We start from the raw sequence: 25,046 nt of genomic DNA, 5'->3' as shown, positions 1-25,046 counted from the left end.
GAAGGGGAGAGTGTGTGGTGGTGGGCACAGACTTTGGCCTGCCAAACCAGCCCCCCCCCCGAGTTCTAAATTCTGTTAGGAAGTTATACTCCAGGCCCCCAAACCACCAGCCCTAATTCCTAGAGGTCCGTAGCTTGCGTGGCATAATGGTCAGTGTTGGGCGAGACAAGGGTTCGAATCCCCACTCATTGGCCATGAAGCTCCATGGGTGGCCTTGGGGGCCAGTCACCGTCTCTCTCAGCCTAACCTACCTCACAGGGTGGTTGTGAGGATAAAAGGGGCAACTGGAGCTCCTGGTAGGAAAAGGTGGTATATAAATGTAATAAATAGAATAAATATACAAGTATAGATTCCAACTGGACGCGGGTGGCGCTGTGGGTTAAACCACAGAGCCTAGGGCTTGCCGATCAGAAGGTCGGCGGCTCAAATCCCCGTGACAGGGTGAGCTCCCGTTGCTCAGTCCCTGCTCTTGCCAACTCGAAAGCACGTCAAAGTGCAAGTAGATAAATAGGTACCGCTCTGGCGGGAAGGTAAACGGTGTTTCTGTGCCCTGCTCTGGTTCGCCAGAAGCGGCTTAGTCATGCTGGCCACATGACCCGGAAGCTGTACGCCGGCTCCCTCGGCCAATAAAGTGAGATGAGCGCCGCAACCCCAGAGTCGGCCACGACTGGACCCAACGGTCAGGGGTCCCTTTACCTATAGATTCCAACGAAACGAGCACATCCCTCCTTCTAAATTATCTAGCTAATACATGTATATTTTGTGTGTCTCGCCCCCGCCCCCTTCGTAATTCCTCCACTACGTGGCTTTTGACCTTTGTCGTTTTTATTTAAATCTACAGGCCACATTTCGTTTACTATTTATTAAATTTGCGAGTTGCTTTACCTTGTCCAGGGCAGCCCAAAACAACTTACAGACAATAAACCCCACGCAAATACATTAACAGCAAGAGGAATGAGAAAGGCATTGTCATTATCGCTACTGCGAGAGCCGGTCATTTATTCCTCCTGGCGGCTTAACGACCTTCCCGCCGAAGAGACCTGCTATGCTCGGAAGCTTTCCCCTGCCTGTTTCCATCCTGCACTCTGCGCATGCTCCTGCTCGATCCTGCGGAGAGGTGGTGGCAGTGGCTCCTCCCCCTCCGCCTTCCTATTGGCCGCGCCAGCTGCGGACGTGGAGAAGCCGCCTCTCGCCTTGGCCGGGCAGCCGCGCATGCGCACCAAGCCCGGCCGGGCCTCCTCCTGCCGCGCAGGCGCCTTGACGGCTTCGCGGCGGCTCGGGAGCCGCCCGGGGCGCGCATGCGCACACGGCCGAAGGCGGCAACGGCGGCGCTGCTGCTCGTCCTCGGTCTCGCGGCCCTGCAGCCTCGTCTTGCCGGGCTCCGCCTCGCTCCGCGCTTGCGCGCACCGCCCCGGCCGCCTCCGCCCCTCCCCCTCCTTCCTGCATGCGTGGGCCCGGCGGGGGGCGGGGTTTCCGGGAGCGCGGGCGCCGTCGGGCCTGACGCGGCGGCGAGGATGAGGATGGCGGCCCTGAGGGGGCGCCGGTAGCGGCGGCGGCGGAGGAGCCAGGTAGGCCGCGCCCCCCCCCCGCGCCCTCAGTGGTATCGTCCGGAGAGACGCAGGCGCGAGCGCGGGGCACTGTGGGTAGGCGAGGGAGGGGGGGCGCGGGGCAGAACTATCGGGCGGGGGGGACGTGGGAGCGAACCATGGGCGCGGGGGGAGCGGAGGCGGCCGCGGGCGGGGCCTGCGCGGAAGGCCGAGCGGGGCGGGGGGGCCTGCCTGGGGGGAGGAGGGGGAGGCAGGGCGCCCCTCCTCCAACTCGCGGCCTCTCTGCCCGCGCTGCCCGCCCGCCCTCCCTCCGGCCCTGGGAGGCAGGCTTGCACGCGGAACCGCAGGGTGGGGCGGGACCCCCAGGGGTCATCTAGCTCAACCGCGCTCCTCGGCAGCCGTGCGTTCGTCACGACCGAAGCATCCCCGGCAGGGGGCCACTACGCCTAGAATCGCAGAATCGGAAGAGTAGAGCTGGGAGGGGTTCCCAGGGGTCATCTAGTCGTACCCTATGCTAGGCGGCCATCACAACCGAAGCACCCCATGCAGATGGCCCCTGCGAGAATGGTAGAGCTGGGAGGGGCTCCCCAGGGGTCGTCTAGCCCAACCCCCTAAAGAATACCCAAGGGAGGCTTCCCACTCCGCCCACCATGCTCAATTGGGTGCCCCCTCCAGAGAGAGTCTGTTCCGCTGCCTCGCTGCCTCTGGGCTGGGTCTCCAGATGCCAGCCCTCACCACCACCACCCCTGGCTCACACAGCTGCTTATGGGATGGTATTGCAGCAGTTCTGGCGCTGCCCTGCTTCAGGTGAGCCGCTGAAGACAGAAGTTGCACTGCAAGGGGGTTGGGCTGGATGACCCTTGGAGGTCCCCTCAACTCTAGGGCTTTGTGGAATTGCCTTCCTAAGGGTGTTGCCAGGAGCTGCTGCCACTTGAATGGCAACCTAGGGCCTGTTTGGTCTCCACTCCACGCACCAAACTGGTTTTTTTTTTGAGGGGGGGGGGAGTTCTGGGTATCTTGACACCTTTGCTTGCTTCTTATGGGCAGTGCTACTGGCTTCCTACTATTCTTCCAAGTTGCTCATGCATATGTGGAGAAGGTATCCCATTTCTTCCTTCAGATGCTCCCTCATGGCCAGCTGATGATAAAAAGGGAGCCATAGGCTAGGCAGATGCTCCTGGTCACACCCAGCAAGGTATCAGCTCCAGTCAGTATTGCCTAGGGGTTAGAGCTGGGCTAGGAACTGTGTGTCCAGGGTTTAAGTCCCCATTTGGCCATAAAACTCACTGGGCGTGACCTTGGGCCAGTCTGTTAGCCTAACCTACCTCGCAGGGTGGTTGTGGGGATAGAACAGGGAGGGAGAGAGCCATGCAGGGCACCTTGAGCTGTTCGGGAGATGCAGCCCAGCTAAGCAATTGGTGGAGGAGAAAGGGGATGAGGAAGGGTGTGGGTCTGTATGTACATGTGTTTACGTACTGGTGGCGATCCCACCCAGTGCTCTCTTAAGCACACCTGTATGATGCCAGGAGATGCCAAGAGCTGGTCCTCCTTGCCAGAAGCTGCATTTGGGTTGCCCTTGTGGCAAGGCTGCACCTCAGAGCTGCAATCTAGCACCAAGGTGCGAGGAGCTTGGGGTTTTGTTTTGAAGGGGCCTTGCTTTGGAAACCACCCCCTGCGTTTGGGGGAATCCACAGGGGCTGCTGTGGCTGGATGTCAGCTGACGTGGTAACCGCTGGGTCGCTGCTCTGCTCTGCGCCTTGTTTTGGGCCCTTCTCTTGACACATCACCCACATTCGCTGCCCTTTTCAGTCTGGTTTCTTTGGTCTGTTGGCCTTTGGATGTTGTTGATCTTGGGCCACAGCGCACACGGTTATGACTCATGTTGCTTCCCTTCTGTTTCTTTGGTTGCATTTGAATGCACATGCAGAGGGAAAGTTGCCTTTCCCAGCATCTGGACACTAAGCTGCCCTTACCGGTGTGTTTGTAGGATAGTCCTGAGAAACTGGCACTCTTTGGCACTAGAGCAGCAGACCTCGGGGGTGGTTTTGGGGGGACTGAGGCATGCTAATCCTGCCAGTCCCAGGCTTTGGGTGCCTGCCAGCCTTCCCGGAGAGGTATTGTCCCCTTAGCCGAAGACCACATTCCAGACTAGAGCGCGTGGCGCACAGCATGCGGGAATGGTGCTAGGCTTTTGCCCGTTGCATAGGAGAGAGGGTTTGCCTGCCTCGTGGAGGTCGGGAGCAGATGAATCTACAGCTGGGGCCTTGGCTTTTTCAGACCACATTTTCTGCACTTGGGCAGGCAGCAGGCTTCCAGCACAGTTACCAGGCCCCCCTCGTCCTCTGCTACATGTTTCAGTCCACCTTGCAGTGACACCTGAGTGCTGGGCGTTTCAGGACGTATAACTCGTGTGTTCTGGCTCCTGTGCATAGAAGCCCCCTGCCTTCTGCTCCTTGGGCCTCAATCCCTTCACCTGGATCTCTCAGTTGTGTGGGGTTTGCACGAAGGAGCAGGGTGTTCTTATGAAGGCCCCAGCAGGCCACTAAAAATAACTCAAGAGTCGCTGCTCGACATTTAGGAAATGTGCCGGCTGGCGGGCAGACTTGTTGCTCCCGGACGGTGTGCTCACTTCCTCCTGCACGGCCTGCCCTTGGAATGTCTGCGCTGGGATGTAGCAATGGCCGGACTTGAAATTCCACTCTCGGGAAGAGAGATCTTGAAGAGGGGAGCATCCGCTTCAGATGCCTTCCTGGAAAAACGAACGGTGGGAGGACAGGGTCCTGGTGGAATGTACGGTGGTTTTCCTTTCTGTAATAAAATATATATATTGTGAAGAAGCTGAATAAGTTTGATGGAGAGTAAATAAATTGCGTATTACACAGCCCCAGGATTTAGGAAAAGGAGGAAGATTCCACAAGAGTGAAATGGGTCATTGGTGTGTAGGCTTTGCAGAGGAACAGAGGGGTGAGGGAGAGGGAGGGGTCAGCTGTTTCTGGCAGGGGGAGCCCCAGAGACAGCTTTGCCCCTTGGTGGTGTCGAGGTTCGGGGTTCTGGGCCATGACTCTCTTGTTCCTCCAGCTCTTGCCCCCAGACCTCCTTTGGAGGCACTTGAACCCATTTTGTAAATTTGGGTAAGAAGGAAAGTTCTCGTGGTCTGAAAGTAGTAAATCTGCTCTGCTTTAAGCCTTGAGCCGGTCAGTGCACCAAAATTACAAAAGCTTTGAAAGAATGAAAAGCATTCAAATGCAAAAGCTCAGATGCAAACTGTTGCCTTCGCAGGTTTTGGGGCTCCTCCTAACTGTTCCCTGGGCCTGTTTGTCAAATGCTTTCCCCACCTGTTTGTTGTTAATCTTAGCAGCTCATAAGTTAATGTTGACTGTGAAAAGTGCAGTTTCCTTTCCTAAACATCTTCATGTCCCCTCAGCAGGTTAAGCAGTGTTTAACTTCTAAGAAGAGAGGGGTGTCCATCTGAAGGCTGGGCACTCTGTTTGCGCCCAGAGAAGCTGCCCTGGCTTGGCTCTTAGCGCCTCCCCTTCCATCTCTATTATGGTCTTTGCTCAGCATCCTTGTGAAAAGAACAAATTACTTGCATAGCGCAAAACCAAAAGGAGCCCTTCCTCTTCCTTCCTTCCATCACCTACCTTCCTGGTGGTTGCTCTAAAGGCCAGAGATCCTGAGGGAGTCCACACTCTGGAGAAGTTCCTCCACAGAACTTGCCTTCTCCCTTTCTCTCTCACCCTCTGGCTTTTCCTCACCCCTGAGGATCATCTTGTCCAACCCCCTACATGTAGGAATATGCAGCCCTTCCATACAGGGATTGAACCTGCCTTATTAATTTGCTACCTGCCTGCTTTCAAATCAATTTTTTTTGATGGCGACAGCAAGGAATTGACCATTATAACAATGGGCTGCATGAAATGCTATTCCTCCTCAGAGTAGACCCACTGTGATTAATGAACATGGTTAATGGAGGTTCATTAATTTCAAAGGGCCTACTCAGAGTAGGACAAGCATTGGCTGCCACCCTGCATGTTATAGATCAGGCATGTCCAACAGGTCGATTGATTTACCTGCCGATCGCGGGTGTGTCCCTGGTGTCGATTGCAGTAATAAGTAAAGTGAAAGTGATTGCCTGGGTGTTCCTTATCCATCCCCGCAAAAAGCTCAACAACTTTGATCAATCATCTCCTTAAAAAAAGGTAGATCACCGCCAATTTTTCTGTATGTACTGGGAGTAGATCGCAGTCTCTTGGGAGTTGGACGTACCTGTTGTAGATTGCACGACCCCTTATACAGCCTTAATCCCAGCTGTTACAAAGGTTTTACAACAGGGCTGGAGGGTGGGATGAGGGAGGCATCTGTTGGCTTTCCAGATATGGACTCCATCTCCCATTGGCTTGAGCCACCATGGCCAGTGGTCAGGAATGATGGGAGTTGTAGTCAACCAACACCTGTGTCCCTCTCAGACTGCTGGGTCCCTTCTTCCCTCAACTCCAATCAATACTTCTCCCTTCCCTCTCTATCGCACTCAGCGTGTTTTTCCTCTTCCTGGGGACCAGCCCCCCTCTTCCTCCCCCCTCCTGTTCCACAGGGTCACATCCTGGAGTGCGTAAACAACTCTGGTACTCGGCAGTATCTGAGTCACACATGCTCTGCAAATCAACAAGTCTCTCTTCTCTCCCCCCCCCGCCCTCCCGCCTCCCTCCCTGTGGGGTGAGCGTTGCTGCTCTTGTGTGTTCAACCAGGGAGAGGAATTGGGATTAGGTGCCTTCCTCTCTCTGCAGCAGCAGCAAGAGCAGCTGTGGCTTGGTGGCCTGGGATGGGGAAGCAGCCCAACAGCCTATGTGGTAGGGAACAGGTGTACAAAATGGGAGGGGGGGAGGAAAGAGACCGGACACCCTCTCGGAGGGGTGCGCTCATGTGTGTGCGCCTCTCCAGGGAAACATAGAATCTTAGAGTTGGAAGGGACACCCAGGGTCATCTAGTCCAACCCCCTGCAATGCAGGAATCTCTGCTAAAGCATCCCTGACAGAGGGCCATCCAACCTATTTAAAAACCTCCAAGGAAGGAGAGTTCACCGCCTCTCGTGGGGGTCTGTTCCACTGCTGAACAGCTCTTAGTGTCAGAAAGTTTTTTTCTGAATGTTTAGTCAGAATCTCCTTTCTTGTAACTGGAAGCCATTGGTTCGAGTCCTGCCCTCCAGAACAGGAGAAAACAAGCTTGCTCCATCTTCCATGTGACAACCTTTAAGATATCTGAAGATGGCTCTCATATCTCCTCTCGGTCTTCTCTTTTCCAGGCTAAACATACCCAGCTCCTTCAACCGTTCCTCATAAGGCTTGGCTTCCTGACCCTTGATCATCTTGGTTGCCCTCCTCTGCACACGTTCCAGCTTGTTAACATCTTTCTTAAATTGAGTTACCCTTAATTGGACACAATATTCCAAGTGTGGTCTAGCCAAGGCAGAAGACAGTGGGACTATTACTTCCCTTGATTTGGACACTAGGCTTTTGTTGATTCAGCCTAGAATAGTATTAGCATTTTTTGCTGCTGCATCACACTGTTGACTCATGTTCAGCTTGTGGTCCACCAAGACCCCTAGATCCTTTTCACATGTACTGCTAGTAAGCCAGGTGTCCCCCGTCCTTTATTTGTGCATCTGGTTCTTCCTGCTTAAGTGTCCCTATTGAGAATCATTTTGTTAGCTTGCGTACAGTTCTCCAATCTGCTTAGGTCATTTTGAATTCTGATTCTGTCTTCTGCAGAATTAGCTACCCCTCCCAATTTGGTGTCATCTGCAAATTTGATGAGCATCCCCTCAATTCCTTCATCCAAGTCATCTATAAAGACGTCAAATAATAACGGCCCAGGACAGAACCCTGTGGCACCCAACTTGTCACTTTTTCCCAGGTTGATGAGAAACCATTAATGCGAACTCTTTGGCTTCAGTCATTCAACCAGCTACAAATCCACTTAACATTTACCTTGTTCAACCCACATTTTACCAGCTTCCTCACAAAAATATCATAGGGGACTTTGTCAAAAGCCTTACTGGAATCAAGATACACTATGTCCACAGCATTTCCCTGATCCACCAAGTTTGTAATTCCATCAAAAACGGAAATCAGATTGGTCTGATGTGACTTATTTTTGAGAAACCCATGCTGGGTCTTAGTGATCACAGCATCCTTTTCTAAATGCTCACAGACCAACTGATGAACTATCTGTTCTAGGACCTCCCCTGCTATCGATGTCAAGCTCACCGGTCGGTAGTTACCTGGGTTTTCTTTCTCCCACTTTTTGAAGGTGGGGACAGCATTTGCCCACCTCCAGTCTGTAGGGACCTCACCCGTTCTCCAAGAATTCTCAAAGATAATAGACAAAGGCTCTGAAATTACAGGTGAGGGGGGGGTTTTACCACCTCCCCCCCCAAACACTCCTTGATCATTTTCTTGCAACCTTCGCTTGGGCAGGGAAACAGGAGGAGTTACAAGGTTGTTTTTGCTTTTTTCTAAAACACCTCTGGCTGGGGGGATTCCAGAAGTGGCATTGGGTCCTGGGGTAGGCCTGGCAGTCCCTGGGCCCCTGACCTAGACCACTGCACTGCCCTCCTCCCTGCCATGGCCTCCTGGTGACATCAGGAGCTTCATGTCATGAGATCTTCCAGGCCGCAGAGTCCCTCCTGCTTCCAGTTCTCCAGGCTGGAGCCTTGCAGGACCCCAAGTTCTCTGCCTTGTCCCTTCTGCTGGAGGAGCCGGGCGAATCAGGCCAGCAAGAACTCGTTCCTGGAGAGCTGGACCCGAGTTCTCTTACTCAGTGAGAAGCAGAAAGAAGCAGGTGCAGCTCAGAACACTCACTTGGCTTATACCCCTTCCATCCATTCCCAGAGGGGGGATCGTGTTTAAAAGCAGCAGCAACAAGCCCAGACCACTCTTTCCATTGTTTAAAACTTGCATTTCTCACTTTAACCAGCTGCCCTTTCTGCACAGAGGAGGGGTATCTTTGCCACCCACTGCCCAGGTGGCTTTTGGGTTTACAGACCAGACTCTGCATCTTGCTGCCCGTCTCCCTTCTCAGCTAAGGGTCCTGGCCACTGGGCGCCGACAGCTATGACTGTGACAGGTGCAGTCTCACCTTTGTTGCCTAAGCTGTAGCAACCTGCAGACTGGACTACTGCAATGCTTTATATGTGGGGCTGCCTCTGAAGAAGGTTCAGGAAACTGCAGCTGGTGCAGAATTTGGCAGCCGGACAGTCTGCACATACGACACCAACTCTGGTTTGACTGCACCACCTGCCAGTTAGTTTCCAGGCTCAATTTGAAGTGGTGGTTGTGACCTATAAAGTCCCTCAAGGACCAACCCAGACCCTGCAATCATCACCTGAGGCATTTAGTTTCCTCGTTTACTGGCGTGGGATCTGTAAGTCCCACCTTTTCCCTGTCAAGCTGTGTTCTGGCTTAATTGATCTTGCTTTGATTGCAAAGAGCTGTGGGCCACCTTCCAAGAAAAGTCTCTTGTCAGTGTGACAAATGCCATTGCCTTTTTCCTGTTAAAAGGTGTTTTGTGGGGCCAGGGAGTTGTTGTTGTTGTTGTTTAGTTGTTTATTCGTGTCCGACTCTTCGTGACCCCCTGGACCAGAGCACGCCAGGCACTCCTATCTTCCACTGCCTCCCGCAGTTTGGTCAGACTCATGTTTGTGGCTTCGAGAACACTGTCCCACCATCTCGTCCTCTGGTGTCCCCTTCTCCTTGTGCCCTCCATCTTTCCCAACATCAGGGTCTTTTCCAGGGAGTCTTCTCTTCTCATGAGGTGGCCAAAGTATTGCAGCCTCAGCTTCAGGATCTGTCCTTCCAGTGAACACTCAGGGCTGATTTCCTTAAGAATGGATGCGTTTGATCTTCTTGCAGTCCATGGGACTCTCAAGAGTCTCCTCCAGCACCATAATTCAAAAGCATCAATTCTTCAGCGATCAGCCTTCTTTATGGTCCAGCTCTCACTTCCATACATCAGTACTGGGAAAACCATAGCTTTAACTATACGGACCTTTGTTGGCAAGGTGATGTCTCTGCTTTTTAAGATGCTGTCTAGGTTTGTCATTGCTATTCTCCCAAGAAGCAGGCGTCCTTTAATTTTGTGACGGCTGTCACTATCTGCAGTGATCATGGAGCCCAAGAAAGTAAAATGAGTAGCCATGCAAAATAAAGGGCTTTTATTCAGGTGCTTTTGAGTGGCGCTTCTCAGTCAAAGACACAGGAGGTTTGCATGTCGGCCTCTTAGACCAGCCCCCCCATCCCCATTTGCAGGCCTCTGCAATTTTCAAAAGTCTTCTGGGCTCTTTTCCACATACTCGCCCTTTTCCTCCTCCCTGGGCAATCCCTTTGCCCCACAGTTCCCCGCTGGGCACCAGCAAAGGTGGGTTTCTGGCTCCTGCTGTCGCCCTTCGGAGGCCACCTTTGCTCCCCACCTGTCTCCTCCAGCTGCTTGGGGAGCAAAGCCAGCTTGGTGGAGGGGGGGCGGCAAGAGGTCTGGCTCTCCCCGTTGAGCTCTGCAGGGCTCTGCCCTTTTGCCCAAATCTCTGTGCCTGCCTCCAGGAGTGGAGCCGCAGTGTCTGGATCTGGCTCCCTGCTGGGAGGGGGGGCATTTTCAGTGTTACGTAAATGACTCCCAAGGCCTGTCGCAACCCCACCGCCATTGCTGTCAGCCTCGGCCTCTGGAGCAACACAGAAGGCCGCCAGAGCTTTGCACAAGCACCTTCCTGGCTGGGCAGGGGGACCTCTCACTCGGTGTCAACACGCAAAAGCCAGGCTGGCGTCCTTTCGCCCAGTGGGCGGCCTTCATGCTGCGTTTGGGCCGTGGGGCTCAGAGTGGGCCTGCTTCTGCCGAGTCCCATGAGCCCCACCCTGGACATGAGGCTGGCTTCCCTCCAGGAGGTCCGGCAAGGCCAGAGCTACAGGGTCCTCCTCGCTGGTGGTCTCTGGTTCTAGGTGGCTCCCCCTTTGGCGGGCGAGCAGGAAGCTCCCTGCTGGGTCAGGCTAAAGTCCAGCACTGTGTCCTTTGCACGGCTGTGGGGAGGCAAGTGCCCCTGGCAGGACGGAGAGGGAGCTGACCTTGGGTGATCCCCAGCGGGTCTGGTGGGGGCCAAGGGGGTCCGTCCTGTTGCGCAACCCTGGAACCGGGACTCTGGGGGTGCTTGATTGCTCCCTGCCCATTGAAAACCCTGCCTGCACTGAGCTGGCTGGTGAATTGGGGGTGAGGGGGAGGCACAAAGCTAGCCTTCTTCCCGGTGTACCAGGATTCTCAGTGGGGGGATTTTTGTGGCACCAAGTGAGGCTTTAAACAGGTGTTTCCACCTGTCCACCCCCCACCCCCCGATTCTGAAACAGTAGAGGCCCAGGAGGACTGTGCTGGCTGGGGCAGTTCAACCCTCACCTGTTATTTGTGACCCGCCAAGGAGGAAGGGGATTCCTTGCCTCCTGCGTCGGCAGTTTGGCAGGTGGACCTGGGGGGGGGTTGTTATACAGCAAACCACTCTGTTCACTTGGGCTCCCACCTTCAAAATGAACTGGCCCTTCGGAAAGAGGGGGGTAATGAAAGGCCCCCCCTCCACAGTCCTAGCAGCCCCCTGCACACTTGTTCAGTGCCCCGCTCCCAAATTGCATGGGGGGCAGAGCCCTTTCCCTGCTTCTCTGGCGGCATCTTTGGGCTAGTCTTTGAACCCCTCTCCCTCTTTAATCCCGTCAGGTGCCTGGGATTAATCTTTCTCTAGCTGTTTGTTTTCCCGGCTGGCCAGGGCTGCTCTCCGGTCTGAGCATGTGCACTCGTGGCAGCTCCCAAGGGCCTCTTATCTGCTGCTGGCGGTGCCTGTTATCAGGGGGGCAGAGAAGGCCAAGGGGAAGTTGCCAGCAGGTGTAAGCATCATGGTGGGGACGGGGAGACCCCCATTGCCCTTGGCTTCTAATACCTCCCTAACAGGGGGGGTCCCTCAGTCACCCCAGCCTTCCCCTTCCTCTGTATCCCATGTTGAGAGCTGCTGCATAGACTTTCCTGGGCCCTGGAGGTGACAGCGTCTGGCTTTGCAGAGCAGCTCAGTTTCCTCTACAAGACCCCCTCCATTGGGGAGACCCGACTTGGCCTGGGCTGGGCCAGTGGCCTATCCCTGGGGATCTGGGCCTTCCCGAGGCTGGTGAGGCCCTCTGCTTCCACAGGGAGGCAGAATTAGCGCCCGCTGTGACTCTTGAGGGATCCACCTTGTTTGGGGAAGACGGTTTTTGTCAGTGTGGTGCTGGGGACACTAGCAGTGGGTGGGAGGGAGGCCCTATAACTCTGTGGGAGAGGGATTCTTCACCATCCCCAGAGGTTGATGAGCCTGGGACCCACACTGCCATTGTTCTCTCCTCTCCTGCAGGTCACCAGTCCACCCGCGGCTCAGTGGGCAGAATCTAGTCCCTGTGAGCTCAACGCGGCCACGTCAACATGAATGAGGTGTCGGTCGTCAAGGAGGGCTGGTTGCACAAGAGAGGTGAGCAATGTACACACACACACACACACACACACACACCTGAGATTTGACAGAAGGAGGGGGCTGAGAGGTTCTAGCTTTCCTGGAAGTGGGGGCCCTGCCCTGGAGGTTGCTGCCCCCGGCTCTGGGTAGGACAGAGCCCTGTTATGTCTGGAGGCTTCAGTAGGGAGCCCGTCTCATAAGGCACCTAAGTTGTTGGGTGTCTGTTGCTTCTGGACAGAGCTTAGCCTCCCTCTGTGTCCCTGAGGGGCCTGTTGCTTCTCCTCTATGTTGCCCCCTCCTCTATGTTATCTCTGCAGTCTTATGTCTAAGTGCAGGTGTCCCCCTGACCGGCTCATGGAGAGAAGAGTGCTCCCCATGGCTGCCTCGCAGCTTGAGCTTCTGGGTTGGAGAAGCATCAGAGCCCTGGGAAGTGTGCAAGGCTGCGCAGTGTGGGCCCCCTTGTAGTGCAAAAGAGGGGAAGCAGAATGGTCCTGGGGCTGCAGCAGCTCGCTTTGGGGGCTTTTTAGTTTAGGGGAAAGGGCAAGTATTGGGGGACGTGAGAGAGGTGCACAGAATTGTGTGTGGAGAAAGTGGGCAGAGAAGTTTTTCTCTCCCTCTCATAATATAATATTATAATAATTTATTATTTATACCCCGCCCATCTGGCTGGGTTTCCCCAGCCACTCTTCGCGGCTTCCAACCGAATATTAAAAACAATACAGCATCAGACATTTAAAACTTCTCTAAACAGGGTTGTATTCAGTTGTCTTTTAAAGATAAGATAGCTGCTTATTTCCTTCACATCTGAAGGAAGGGCGTTCCACAGGGCGGGCGCCACTACAGAGAAGGCCCTCTGCCTGGTTCCTTGTAACCTCACTTCTCACAGTGAGGGAACCGCCAGAAGGCCCTCGACGCTGGATCTCAGTGTCGGGGCTAGATGATGGGGTTGGAGACGCTCCTTCAGGTATACTGGGCCGAGGCCGTTTAGGGCTTTAAAGGTCAGCACCAACACTTTGAATTGTGCTCGGAAACGTACTGGGAGCCAATGCAGATCTTTCAGGATCGGTGTTATGTGGTCTCGGCCGCTGCTCCCAGTCACCAGTCTGGCTGCTGCGTTCTGGATTAATTGCTAGTTCTGGGCCCATCCAGTCAAGCTGAATTTTTGGCAGATTCAGGACAGACAAAAGGAAGTCATTTTCCATACAGAAAATAGTTAAACTGTGGAACTCCCTCCCAGAGGAGGCAGCAATGCCCACCAATGTGAATGTCTTTAAAAGAGGAGGAGACAGATTTGTGGAGGAGGACAAGGCTGTAGCAGCACCTGCTTGCCAGGGTGGCTGTGTGCCACCTCCACACTCTCCTTGCTCCAGTGGGTGGGAATCTAGAGTGGGGAGAGTCCTGCTCATGGCTCCCCCTTGGGGCCGCTGGCTGGCCACTGGAAGAAAAGAAGACGGGGCTAGATGGGCCATTGGCCTCATCCAGCCCGCTTGTCTTACATTCTTGGGGTGCAGGAGTGCCGACTCCTTTGCACACGGTTAGAGATTGCCTGCCTGACCCTTTCTGCCTGCAATTCTCTGCTGTTTGGAGGGCAGCATGGAGGGGGCCAGCATGGGCTTGGCGAGGAGGCATCCGTGGGGCACACAAGAGCAGAAGCTCCCTCCTTGTCCCTAGATGCCCCGCTCCCCACAGTCTGTGCGCGAATGAATGAACTGATTTATTTTGGTCACGGACCAGGATCCCGGTCTGTGCAGTTTTCTTCTGCTCTCCACACTTGGTTTTGTGCTTGGTGCCCTGGACTCCTTGGCTTTTGCTAATCTTTGTCGAAGACGGACTGTGAAATCTGGGGTGAGCAAGGTGTGAGCAATGGGGATGTTTATTGCCAGAGCCATGACTTTCAGCACAAGCCTCTTGCTCCTGAAATCCCTCTTTGTCCCCCCACTGCAAGTCCCCTCCTTCTCCCTGCTCCCTCCATGGCAGTCTCAGCTGTCCCCTGAGCTGCTTCCCACCCCGTAGGGCTGTGGCTCCAGCAAATTCCTCCTCCTGCTCCTGCAGACAAATATAGATAGCAGCTGGTGGCAGCAGCAGCCAGGTCTGCCCAGAGGCTATTTTGGTCCCTGGAGCCAGAGGAGCGGGTGGAGGGGGCTGCCTGGCCCTGCTGAGGGAAGCCCCCCGTGCTGCCACTGGGCCCTGCTGAGGAGTGAAGGTGCCCTCGCAGCCTTGGCTTCTGCAGGCCAAAGGGGGAGCCTGGCCCTGCGAGAGGGCAAGGCTGAGCCACCTCTCAGAATGGCTCTTGCCAGAAGCCAAAAGAGGTCTGGCTCTGGAGACGTGCTGGGAGGGGCAGCTCTAAACACTGGAAATCCTCCCTGAACCCTCCAAAGCGGCCTGCAGGTGTTTTTCCAGGTGTGTCTTTAAGGAGTACAGAGCTGCCGTATTTTTCGCTCCCTAAGACGCACCTGACCATAAGTTGCACCTAGTTTTTAGAGGGCGAAAGCAAGAAAAAAAATATTCTGCGCAGAGCATGTAAGCGGCTCTCGCTTTTCTTGCTTTAAACCCTTCCGTCCCTCCTCCCGCTTCGCTGAGAAGCCAGGAGAGCAAGAGCGATAGCTGCGCAGCGCCTCTTCTTCTGCTAGCTTCCCAGCAAAGCGGGATGAGACGAAAGGGAGCCCTTACAAGGGGGTGCTGAGCAGAGCCTGGCAGTGGCTCTTGCTGGCTTTTCCAGGAGGTGGGGGAAGGGACAGAGGGCAGCCCATCAGTCCCTTCTCCCACCTCGCAGAAAAGCCCGCACGCTCTGTGCTGGTCTCTAAAGGGAGCACTGAGCAGAGCCTGTGTGCGGCTCTTGGGGGCTTTTCCCGGAGGAGGGAGAAGGGACTGGCGGGCTGCCCTTCTCCCTCCACAGGGAAAAGCCAGCAAGAGCCGCACACACGCTCCACGCGGCTCTTTAAGGGGAGCGGTGAGCAGAGCCTCCCGCCTGCATTCGCTCCATAAGACGCACACACATTTCCCCTTACTTTTTAGGAGGGAAAAGGTGCGAAAAATACGGTAATCTATGGAACTCGTTCCTGCAGGAGCTGGTAATGGCCGCCAACCTGGATTGGACAGATCCATGGAGAAAGAGGAGGCTTGAGAACAGGATGCTGGGCTTCATGGGGCTCCTTTGGCCTCATCCAGCAGGCTGCTCATGTCCTTATGACAGGGGTGCAGAGCCCGGCTCCAGGTGCCCTGAGGAGGCGGGTGAGGGCTGGGCTTGGCCTGCTCAGCTTCCCTTGGCAGAGCAAGAGTCCCTTGCCAGCCTTGGAGGGGAATCTGCTGCCAGGGGCGTCAGCGCTGTTGGGTTGCAGGGCCTTTTCAAAGGCAGCCTCCTGGCAGGCACTCTGCACGTGCCTCTTGCCCCCTCAGGCCCCTCATGCCTCACCCTTCTGCTTCCCAGGGGAATACATCAAAACGTGGAGGCCCAGGTACTTTCTCCTGAAAAGCGATGGGTCTTTCATTGGGTACAAGGAGAAGCCGGAGACGTCAGACCACAGCCTGCCCCCTTTGAATGACTTCTCTGTGGCAGGTACGTCCTCCCCACCCTCCTACTACCCCTGCCCTCCATGTCGGCAGGGACTGCGAGGCTCCCCTGGAGCTCCAGGCGGACTGCAGTTAGAATGCAGCAAAACGGCAACCCTCTCCCTTTCCTCCCACGATGCTGTGCTGGGGGCTGTACACGTGTTTTTGAGAGAGGGGGACAAGTAGGTGAGTCTGCCGCTCCTCTTCCTTGTCCTTGGAGAAGCCCCAGCAGCCCTCTCTTCCTCCTCTTCCAGAATGCCAGCTGATGAAAGTCGAGCGGCCCCGTCCCAACACCTTCATCATCCGCTGCTTGCAGTGGACAACCGTCATCGAAAGGACGTTCCACGTAGACTCCCCCGACGAGCGGTGCGTCTGGCTTTGGAGCGGGGCGCCTGATCCCACCGCACCCTGCTCTCTGGGCCCCTGGGGCAGCTCCACTCGGCCACCCCGGTTCCCCCAGGGGCGGGGGCCCTCACTTGCACCCAGCCTCTGGCTGCTGGAAGGGCTTCGTCCCTGATCCCCAGGCACTGGGACTCTCCCAGCCAGGGACTGGCGCACGCTGGCCGGCCTCTGTGCCTGGGTGGCTTGAGTGCCCTGACTTCCCCTGTGCTGCCCGCAGGGAGGAGTGGATCCGGGCCATACAGATGGTCGCCAACAGCTTGAAGAACCAGGAGCCGGAAGAGGACAGAATGGACTACAAGTGCGGCTCTCCCAGCGACAGCACAGGCGCCGAGGAGATGGAGGTGGCCGTGACCAAGACCCGGGCCAAGGCGGTAAGGAGGGGGCGGGGAGGGGGCTTCCTTCCGCTCTGGCTCAGTAGAACAGGAGGACAAAGAGGCGGGTCCGTCCCTGGCTTCACCAGTCTTTGCCACGCTGAGTTTAACCACGGACATGGACTCAAAATGTTCAAGCTTTTCAAATGGTGAAGGTGTCTACTTCCCTCCAGGCGGCTGATAATGGCCAACAGCAGTCCTGTGTTTTTTCCCTTAAAAATAAATAATATTAAAAAATAAATAAATTCTAAACAATAAAGAACAAGAAGCATCCTCGTTCCAAAACAGGAGCTGTAAAACACAAAAACTGGAATTCACGTAGGAGCAGCACACGCAATAACCGATTTGGTGCAAAGCCAATGTAACATATGGAACTATGAAAGAATGGGACAAAATAATCAAACTACGTATAATATACAGTATACCAAATCATGATACATGTAAAAAAGAAAGAAAGAAACAAAATGGAAATACAGTGCGCTGTTTTAAACTAGAGGATGCTTTGAGATGGACTAAAGTAATAAAAGGAATTAAGCTTTAATTCTGAATATTCCTATAACGATGGCACCACCTATTGATAGAAGAGATCCTGTTGTTTTTCCACAGGTGAGCCTAGTTCACCAAAGAGGTGGGTGTGCGGGTGATTAGGAAAGTTATGTCAGCCATGCAATAAGAATTCTGTATTCATGAAATCTATGAAGTCAACCCAAGTTGTAATGAAACTCTCTTTCTTGATTTGTCCTCGTGCAAGTCTCAAAATGTTCAGACCTTCTAAACTGTGAAGGTCCTGTTTTCAACCCAGCCTTGTGTTTTTCCTTGTTAAAAGACCATGAATGACTTTGACTACCTGAAGCTCCTTGGGAAGGGCACTTTCGGGAAGGTCATCCTCGTGCGGGAAAAGGCCACGGGGCGCTACTATGCCATGAAGATCCTGCGCAAGGAAGTCATCATTGCCAAGGTACGGGGCCAAGCGGGGGAGGCAGGGGGCGGAATGACTTTGACGTGGGGGGCAGAGACACGTCCCAGTTGCGGGGAGGCAGGATTTGCATCCGGGCAGATAGCAGGCCACGCGTCCATCATCAGAAGTCCACATGGCATGAAATGCCAGTTGGATTCCCACCGGGGCTGTGCAGAGCCCTAGTAGCCTGTGGTTGACTGAGCAAGGGGCAGAAGAAATGAGAGAGACAATGAGAGAGGCAGGCAGAAATGAATAAATGGTCATGCTGGGAATCATTAGAGATATACCAATCCCCCCAACACACTTCCAAAGAGGGGGGTCTCTGTGCAGCCCCACAAAGAGGAGCAGTGCTGGGTGGGGGTGTTGCTTTGGTTCCCCCTGGGAATAATAATAATAATAATCTCATTTATTTATGCCCCACCCATTTGACTGAGTTTCCCCAGCCACTCTGGGAGGCTCCCAACAGAACACTAAAAACAGAATAAAACTTCAAACATTAAAAACTTCCCTAAACAGGGCTGCCTTCAGTTGTCTTCTAAAAGTCAGATAGTTGTTTATTTCCTTGACATCTGATGGGAGGTTGTTCCACAGGGCGGGTGCCACCACCGAGAAGGCCCTCTGCCTGGTTCCCTGTAACCTCACTTCTCGCAGGGAGGGAACCGCCAGAAGGCCCTCGGAGCTAGACCTCAGTGTCTGGGCTGGACAATGGGGGTGGAGACGCTCCTTCAGCTATACTGGGCCAAGGCCGTTTAGGGCTATCACTTGCTCATGTCATAATGGGGCCGTTTTGGGTGACGATGCTTTCTTCCCTGTCCTTTGAAGGACGAGGTGGCCCACACCGTCACAGAGAGCAGAGTCCTGCAGAACACGAGGCATCCCTTCCTCACGGTACGTACGCATTCGGGAACGTGTGGGACGGAATGGGCGCCAGGCGTCCTCCGATGCCCTGCAAGATTCTCTGTCTCTGCGAGTGGCTGCTTGTGGGGCCAGAGGGGAGAAAGAACAGAGACTTGGTTCCTCGTATGATAGACCAGTGAAGGGGCTGTGAACTGGAGGTGTCAGGCCAGGAGCCAGACTTTGGGGTTGTAGCCGAGAGCTCAAGATGTCGACCCAGTGCGTGGTGGCTGTGAAAACGACAAATTCCATGCTAGGGATCTTTAGGAAAGGGATTGAAAATAATAGTGCCAGTGTCACAATGACATTGCTATACAGATCTATGGAAGCAGTGAGGGCACCAACCGAGACGGCTTGAAAAGAGTAGGAGACGGGCTTCCAGTTTGCTTGCAAAGGGAAAATGGCAATGCGGTGCGTGCCGTCCGCTTAAGAGACGACCGTTACCGGGATTTCTGTGCGATTGGGGGTGAGTGCCAGGGTTAGACACCCCCCCAAAAAAACCCCTTACGGATAGTGAGGTGTCGAGGGGACCAGCTGGGCTTGAAGAGGCTCGCTGCAATCACGGAGCTTCGCCGCTGCATCGGCAGTGAGTTTAAAAGCTCTCTGCCTTGCATGCATTTATCTTGCAGGATTTCAACAAGGTGGTTGTCACCTGCATACAGTTAAAACTGCCCAACATAGGCTGTGATGGTCCCATATTCCCTTCCTATGTCTTGGGAGGCACACAAGCAAGACCTGTCAGCAGCAGCTGCCTGGGAAGGCTCAGTGAGAGGGGCTGGGTGCTTGCTGCTGCTTCTTCTTCTGCACCTAAAGTTTAATAATAATAATAACATGAGGCTGCTGACTCTGTGAACTCCCTTTTCCAGGCGCTGAAGTATGCCTTCCAGACCAACGACCGCCTCTGCTTCGTCATGGAGTATGCCAACGGAGGGGAGGTCAGTGTCTGCTTGGGGTGGGGTGGGGGGAAGAGGGACACAGTCCTACTCTGACAGGAGCCACGTGGCTGAGCACAGTTGCACCCGTGGCCCTGGGGTCCCCAGAGAATCGCTGTTGTCGGCTGCCATCCTTCATTCTTCTTGCTGCTCACCTTCCAGATGTCCCTCTTCCCTCCCCGTCAACAAGCTGTGCTATCATTTTATGTTATATTTTTTAACTCTTGCTATATCTGTATTGCCCCTGTTATACCTAATTGCAAATTCAAATGTATTCCTATCGTGTTTTATGACTTCCTTGATATTGTATGTGGGCTGGAACTGGTCTGTGACTGAAATGATAAAATTCAATTCCCTCCCCGTCCAGCTGTTTTTCCACCTTTCGAGGGAGCGAGTCTTCACTGAGGACCGTGCCCGTTTCTACGGGGCTGAAATTGTTTCCGCCTTGGAGTACCTGCACTCCCGGGACGTCGTCTATCGTGACATCAAGGTAACCCTGCGCAGAACACCTGGTCTGGCCTCAGCAGAAGGCGCTCAGGTGGGAAGCAGATCCTGCCGCCTTATGGGGAGAAGTGGGAGCTGTATAGGGCTCCCTTTTCCATAAGAGGTTTTGCCTTTGCCTACAGCATTGAGCTGGGTAGGGAGGGAAGGTTCTGTAGGAGGAAGGAAGCACATGGTACTTTTAAAACTAAAATTCTCCTTGCAAAATTACGAGTTACTCCTTTTTTGTCCCACCCAAGGGACGCGCAGTGAGCTTCATGGCCAGGCAGGAATTTGAACCCTGCTCTCCCCAATCCGAGTCCAGCACTCTTAACCACCAATGGAGTCTCAAATGTCCTCAAAGCAGAATGCAATGAAATAGTTAGAATGCCAGAAGAATGAATTTGGGAGGCTTGAAAGCAAAACCCTTCTCCTGGTGTGGGGATTGTAGAATTGAACAGTTGGAAGGGACCCCGAAGGTCCTCTAGTCCAACCCCCTTCAATGCAGAAATCTCCACTAAAGCATCCAAGGCAGATGGCCACCCAAGCTCTGCTTGAAAACCTCCAGGGAAGGACTGAGGGCTTTCCACCTTTCCACGGGGAAGGAGCCAGCAGGTGGGCATTCTGAGCAAGGCAATCCCAGACTCAAGGCCACTGTAGCCCCTGGCCTCCACCAATGGGCAAGCAGGATCATGCCCTCCTTGCAGACATCCTGGGCCCTTCAAGTGGTGCACAGTGGTGGAGCAGCCCTTTGGAGGCCTGGAGTCACACTGGGAGCCAGAGCAGCACAAAGACTCTGTCCACACAGCCTGGAGTCACGCCAGGAGTCCAAATAGGATGTGACCAGTTGTGAGCTTGGCCACATCTGCTTTAGAATCATAGAGTGGGGCCACCCAGTCCAACCCTGTGCAGTTCAGGAATCTTCTGGCGTACGATTGCAGCAGCTCCAGACCCAAGTGGGGATGTTGGCTCCCCAGTTTCTGGGTCAGCCTACAGGGGTAAAGAATGAAATGCATGATTTCTCCTGCTGGCTGCCCTCTGCCCTTGAGGTCCAGCGTGTCTGCTGCTGCTGCTTCTGGCTGTTCCCAGCGCGTCATTCCCGCCGCCCACCTCTTGGGGACTCATCTGAGCAGGATCTTTCCCACCCCGCCTCGCCCCTGACTCGCCTTTGCGCCTCTTGCAGCTGGAGAACCTCATGCTGGACAAGGACGGGCACATAAAGATCACGGACTTCGGGCTGTGCAAGGAGGGCATCAGCGACGGCGCCACCATGAAGACCTTCTGCGGGACGCCGGAGTACTTGGCCCCTGAGGTATCGGGGGGGGGGCTCTTGCCTGGGCAAGGCCAGCGGCCCAAACGGCCGGGGAAACCGAGGGCTGAGATGATTAGGGGGGTGGCTGGCTGGCCTCTCTCCTGATTGCGGTAGCTGTTTCTGCCCCCTTCATGGCTGCCAGGGAAGGGCCACCTAGATGCAAGTCACAAACTATACCCACAAAGGAGGAATGGATTTGTAAACCAAATGAATATTTAATTTTGGCAGAGTTAACTGCTATAATAAGAAATCAGTCAAATCAAAAAAGGAGTGGAAATGTTTTGATGAATATATGGCAAAATATTGCTCCAAAAAAAAAAAAAAAAGATACACTAACATGCCTAGATTAAAATGTGAAGCACTGGATGGAAGAAAAATTAGTAAGGAAAGCTATAGATGATTTGAGAAGATTGTAGAATGCAAAGATTAGTGTAAATTGTATAATGTGGAGGAAATCGAGTGGGGGCGAAGTGGGAGGAAGGAGAAAAGAATAATATGATGGTTTGAGGAAATATAAATGTATGGGGGGATGGGGAGGAAATGGTTGGTTTTGGTACATCTGTGTTGTAATGTAATATGTGAAAACCAATTTAAAAAAAGGAAGGAAGGAAGGAAGGAAGGAAGGGCCCCTAGATGGACCCAGCCTGCTCCCCTCCACGTTCTGGCTGAGCCGCCCCTGCTTTTCTCTCCTCCCTGCCCCCCCCCCCAGGTGCTGGAGGACAATGACTACGGGCGTGCCGTGGACTGGTGGGGGCTGGGCGTGGTCATGTACGAGATGATGTGTGGGCGCCTGCCCTTCTACAACCAAGACCACGAGCGCCTCTTTGAGCTCATCCTCATGGAGGAGATCCGCTTCCCTCGCACGCTCAGCCCCGAGGCCAAGGCCCTGCTGGCCGGGCTGCTCAAGAAGGACCCCAAGCAGAGGTGGGATTTTCGTTGCATGTCTGTGGAAGAGGCTGCCTGGCGGGGGTGGGGCAGCTGTCATGCTGCCATGGAGTCAACGTAGCAGAGCAGATTTTAGCACAGGGATAACTCAAGCAGAGTTGGTTAATCTCGTAGTTGGGATTACCAATATGACCTCAGCATCTCCACCCCCATCATTCAGCCCGGACACTGAGGTCCAGCTCCAAGGGTCTTCTGGCAGTTCCCTAAATGCGAGAAGCGAAGTTACAGGGCCTGCTTCGGTGGTGGCACCCGCCCTGTGCAACACTGTCAGATGTCAAGGAAATAAGCAACTGTTTGACTTTTAGAAGACATCTGAAGGCAGCATTGTACACGGAAACTTTTTAAGGTTTAATGGTTTATTATGTTTATAGGGACGCAGGTGGCGCTGTGGGTTAAACCACTGAGCCTAGGGCTTGCTGATCAGAAGGTCGGCGGTTCGAATCCCCGTGACGGGGTGAGCTCCCGTTGTTCGGTCCCTGCTCCTGCCAACCTAGCAGTTCGAAAGCCCCTCAAAGTGCAAGTAGATAAATAGGTACCCCTCCTGTGGGAAGGTAAACGGCGTTTCCCTGCGCTACTCTGGTTCGCCACATGCTGGCCACATGACCCGAAAGCTGTACGCCGGCTCCCTCGGCCAATAAAGCGAGATGAGTGCCACAACCCCAGAGTCGGTCACGGCTGGACCTAATGGTCAGGGGTCCCTTTACCTTTACGTTTAATATGTTTTTACATAAATACTTTGGAGGCCGCCCTGAGTGGCTTGGCTATTGCTATTGTTATCATCATGAAATTTTATTGTGGCCTCTTTGTAAGCTGCCCTGGAAGCCTTCCCCAGAAGGGATATGGAGAAGTGCAGTGAACCCCAAATTCCACTTCCCAGGGTTGTGGGGCACTGCACATCCAGGGAAATCATCTGTGGTTTTGGCTGCATAGTTCTTTTGTGACAAGCGAGGAGGGTCTGACTGGGGTGGTGTTTTGGGGGGGAGGCACTATACTCCGGGAGAAAGGAGGCTTGGAAAGAGGTCAGGCCAACCTGCTTCTTAGCAGGTGCTTTGGACGACAAAGCCCACAAGTATCCTGCGGCCGTCTATCCAGGGGGCTGATGGGAGTTGCTGTCCAAAACCTCCAGTGGGCGCTTGGCTGGCGCAGAATAATGCCAAGGCTGTGGGGCAGCAAGAGAAAGTTGTCCCCCCACTGCCCCTCATGCTGCCACCCAGGTACAGGGAGTCCCACTGGAAACCTCGTGCCCCCCCCCCCAGTTACTGTGTTTACACGACCCTTTTGTTGTGCCCACAGGTTGGGGGGCGGCCCCAACGACGCGCGGGAGGTGATGGAGCACCGCTTCTTTGCCGCCATCAACTGGCAGGACGTGGTTCAGAAAATGGTAAGGAGAGAGGGCGGCACAGGGGGCCTCTGACGTGAAGACACAGTGCTCATTCCCCTGACCCCCAGCCACTCAGGTTGTGTGGGGAGGGGAGCCTCCTCAGCTGCCCCTCAAGCTGCCTGGGGGAGTGGGGAGGGTCAGGGTGGCACCAGGACCACAAAGCGAGCTTGGCCCCCTTTCTCTCCCCAGCTCATCCCACCCTTCAAGCCGCAGGTGACATCTGAGATCGACACCCGGTACTTTGACGACGAGTTCACAGCACAGTCCATCACCATCACCCCTCCTGACCGATGTGAGTGACAGAATCCTGGGCACCCCAGGGCTCATCTAGTCCAGCCGGCAGCCATGGGCTGAGGGTTCGATTCCCCCTTTTGCAGCGCTGGGGGTGTGGGGGAGTTGTTGCTTTGAATCTGCTTGCACCCCAGGCGATGAGCAGCTTTCCACCTCCTTTGACCCGACTCTCCCCTCCTTCTCCCCCCACAGACGACACCTTGGACTCGCTAGAGGCCGACCAGCGGACCCACTTCCCCCAGTTCTCCTACTCGGCCAGCATCCGGGAATAGGGGGGCAGCGGCACTCCCCCCACAGTGCCCCCGCCAGAGCGACGGCGGGGCTTGCAGGACGCCAGGACACTCTGCAGGGGGAGGGTGCCCCCCATCTCACTGGCCCTGCAGCGCCCCAAATCGGGGGGCTGGGCAAGCAGCCTCCCCCACCAGGAATCCGCTTGGACCACAGGAGCCACCGCAGCCGCTCCCCCACCTGTTGTCGAGTTTTCAGCGCAGATGGACTTGGGGAAGGCTTTCCTCGACTTTCAAGGATCTGCACCCTGCCCTAACAGGGGGGCTGTTTTCGGATGTTTGCTTGGAAAGCTGCCAGGGCAGGAGAAAGTGCGTCTCCCCCCACCCCACCCTGCCAGGACGTTGGTGAAGCCAGGTGTGGGGGGGTCACTGGAGGAAGAGAGACAGGAGAGCCTGGGGGACTCCCAGAGGGCAAACTGACACGGAGCGTGTGCTGCAGAGACACATTTTCTCTTGGGGGGAGCTGCACCCCCCCTTTGCCGGATGGCTGCAGGGGGCGGCGTGAATACTGGGCCCGTCAAGCCAGGCTTTGCGCAGTGGAGACAGACTGGGTCACCAACGGTTCCGACTAGTAGTGGGGGGGAGGTGGGGGGCACACCTTTCTGAGCGTTGGAAAGCAGCTGTGCAGAGTTTCTGGGTTCTCTTCTCGGGACGTGTGCAGGGGGTGCCACTGCTACTTGGGCAGCCTTGAGAGGAGGGCAAGGTGGGTGCTCACCCCTGGTGCCACCGCCCTCCTCTTCCACCCCAGCCTGGCCATCCTCCTGTGGGGCAAGGAGTGCTGCATGGTGCCCTCCATCACTGGAACGTGGCTGGGTGGGGGGCGGCCAAAGGAAGCCCAGGCTCCTCGGAGGGTCATGGAGTCTCCCGGGGTTTCCCTCCCTGGTAGGGGGAGCCTCCCTTGCTGCACCTCAACGCTGGCGGTGTGGCTTGAGCAGTTGCTGCTACCTCTTTGACTGCGGGCAAAGCGTTGACCTGCCTGGAGCCCTGGAGAGTGAAGGAGGGATTGGGCCCTGGGCGATTCCTAGCTCCTCCAGCCCCCAGCAAGCCTCTCCCCCCCCCCCATCTTTCTCATGGCTGGTCCAGGGGCAGCTTGGCCTTCCACGCTTGTCCTGGTACAACTGTTAGTGCCCTCCTTCCCTCCCAACAGGCTTGTGGGCTAAAGCAGCCCAGGGGTGGCATGAGAGCCTGCGCCCCTG

General features: G+C 55.0%; 1 protein-coding gene across 1 annotated transcript; it reads left to right on the top strand.

The window, feature by feature from the left end:
- Positions 1-1,456: 1,456 nt before the first annotated feature.
- On the top strand, positions 1,457-24,105 carry AKT2 (AKT serine/threonine kinase 2). The gene is made up of 14 exons (XM_053397701.1): positions 1,457-1,568; positions 11,953-12,066; positions 15,476-15,604; positions 15,852-15,963; positions 16,217-16,370; positions 17,197-17,328; positions 18,151-18,216; positions 19,089-19,157; positions 19,522-19,644; positions 20,818-20,946; positions 21,656-21,870; positions 23,185-23,272; positions 23,462-23,564; positions 23,756-24,105. The coding sequence occupies exons 2-14, from the start codon at positions 12,021-12,023 to the stop codon at positions 23,833-23,835; spliced, it is 1,446 nt and encodes a 481-aa protein (XP_053253676.1). The 5' UTR covers positions 1,457-1,568; positions 11,953-12,020; the 3' UTR covers positions 23,836-24,105.
- The last annotated feature ends 941 nt before the right edge of the window (positions 24,106-25,046 follow it).

This window comes from Podarcis raffonei, chromosome 8 (assembly GCF_027172205.1).
Source record: "Podarcis raffonei isolate rPodRaf1 chromosome 8, rPodRaf1.pri, whole genome shotgun sequence".
Classification (NCBI taxonomy): Eukaryota; Metazoa; Chordata; class Lepidosauria; order Squamata; family Lacertidae; genus Podarcis; species Podarcis raffonei.
Note: the sequence above shows the minus strand (reverse complement) of the source record. Positions and strands in the feature narration are given on the sequence as shown.

Coding starts and splice junctions, on each gene's coding strand:
- AKT2 (XM_053397701.1), top strand. CDS start 12,021: ATGAATGAGGTGTCGGTCGTCAAGGAGGGCTGGTTGCACAAGAGAG. Junction 19,158..19,521: donor AGTATGCCAACGGAGGGGAG/GTCAGTGTCTGC, acceptor CTCCCCGTCCAG/CTGTTTTTCCACCTTTCGAG. Junction 23,565..23,755: donor CATCACCCCTCCTGACCGAT/GTGAGTGACAGA, acceptor CTCCCCCCACAG/ACGACACCTTGGACTCGCTA.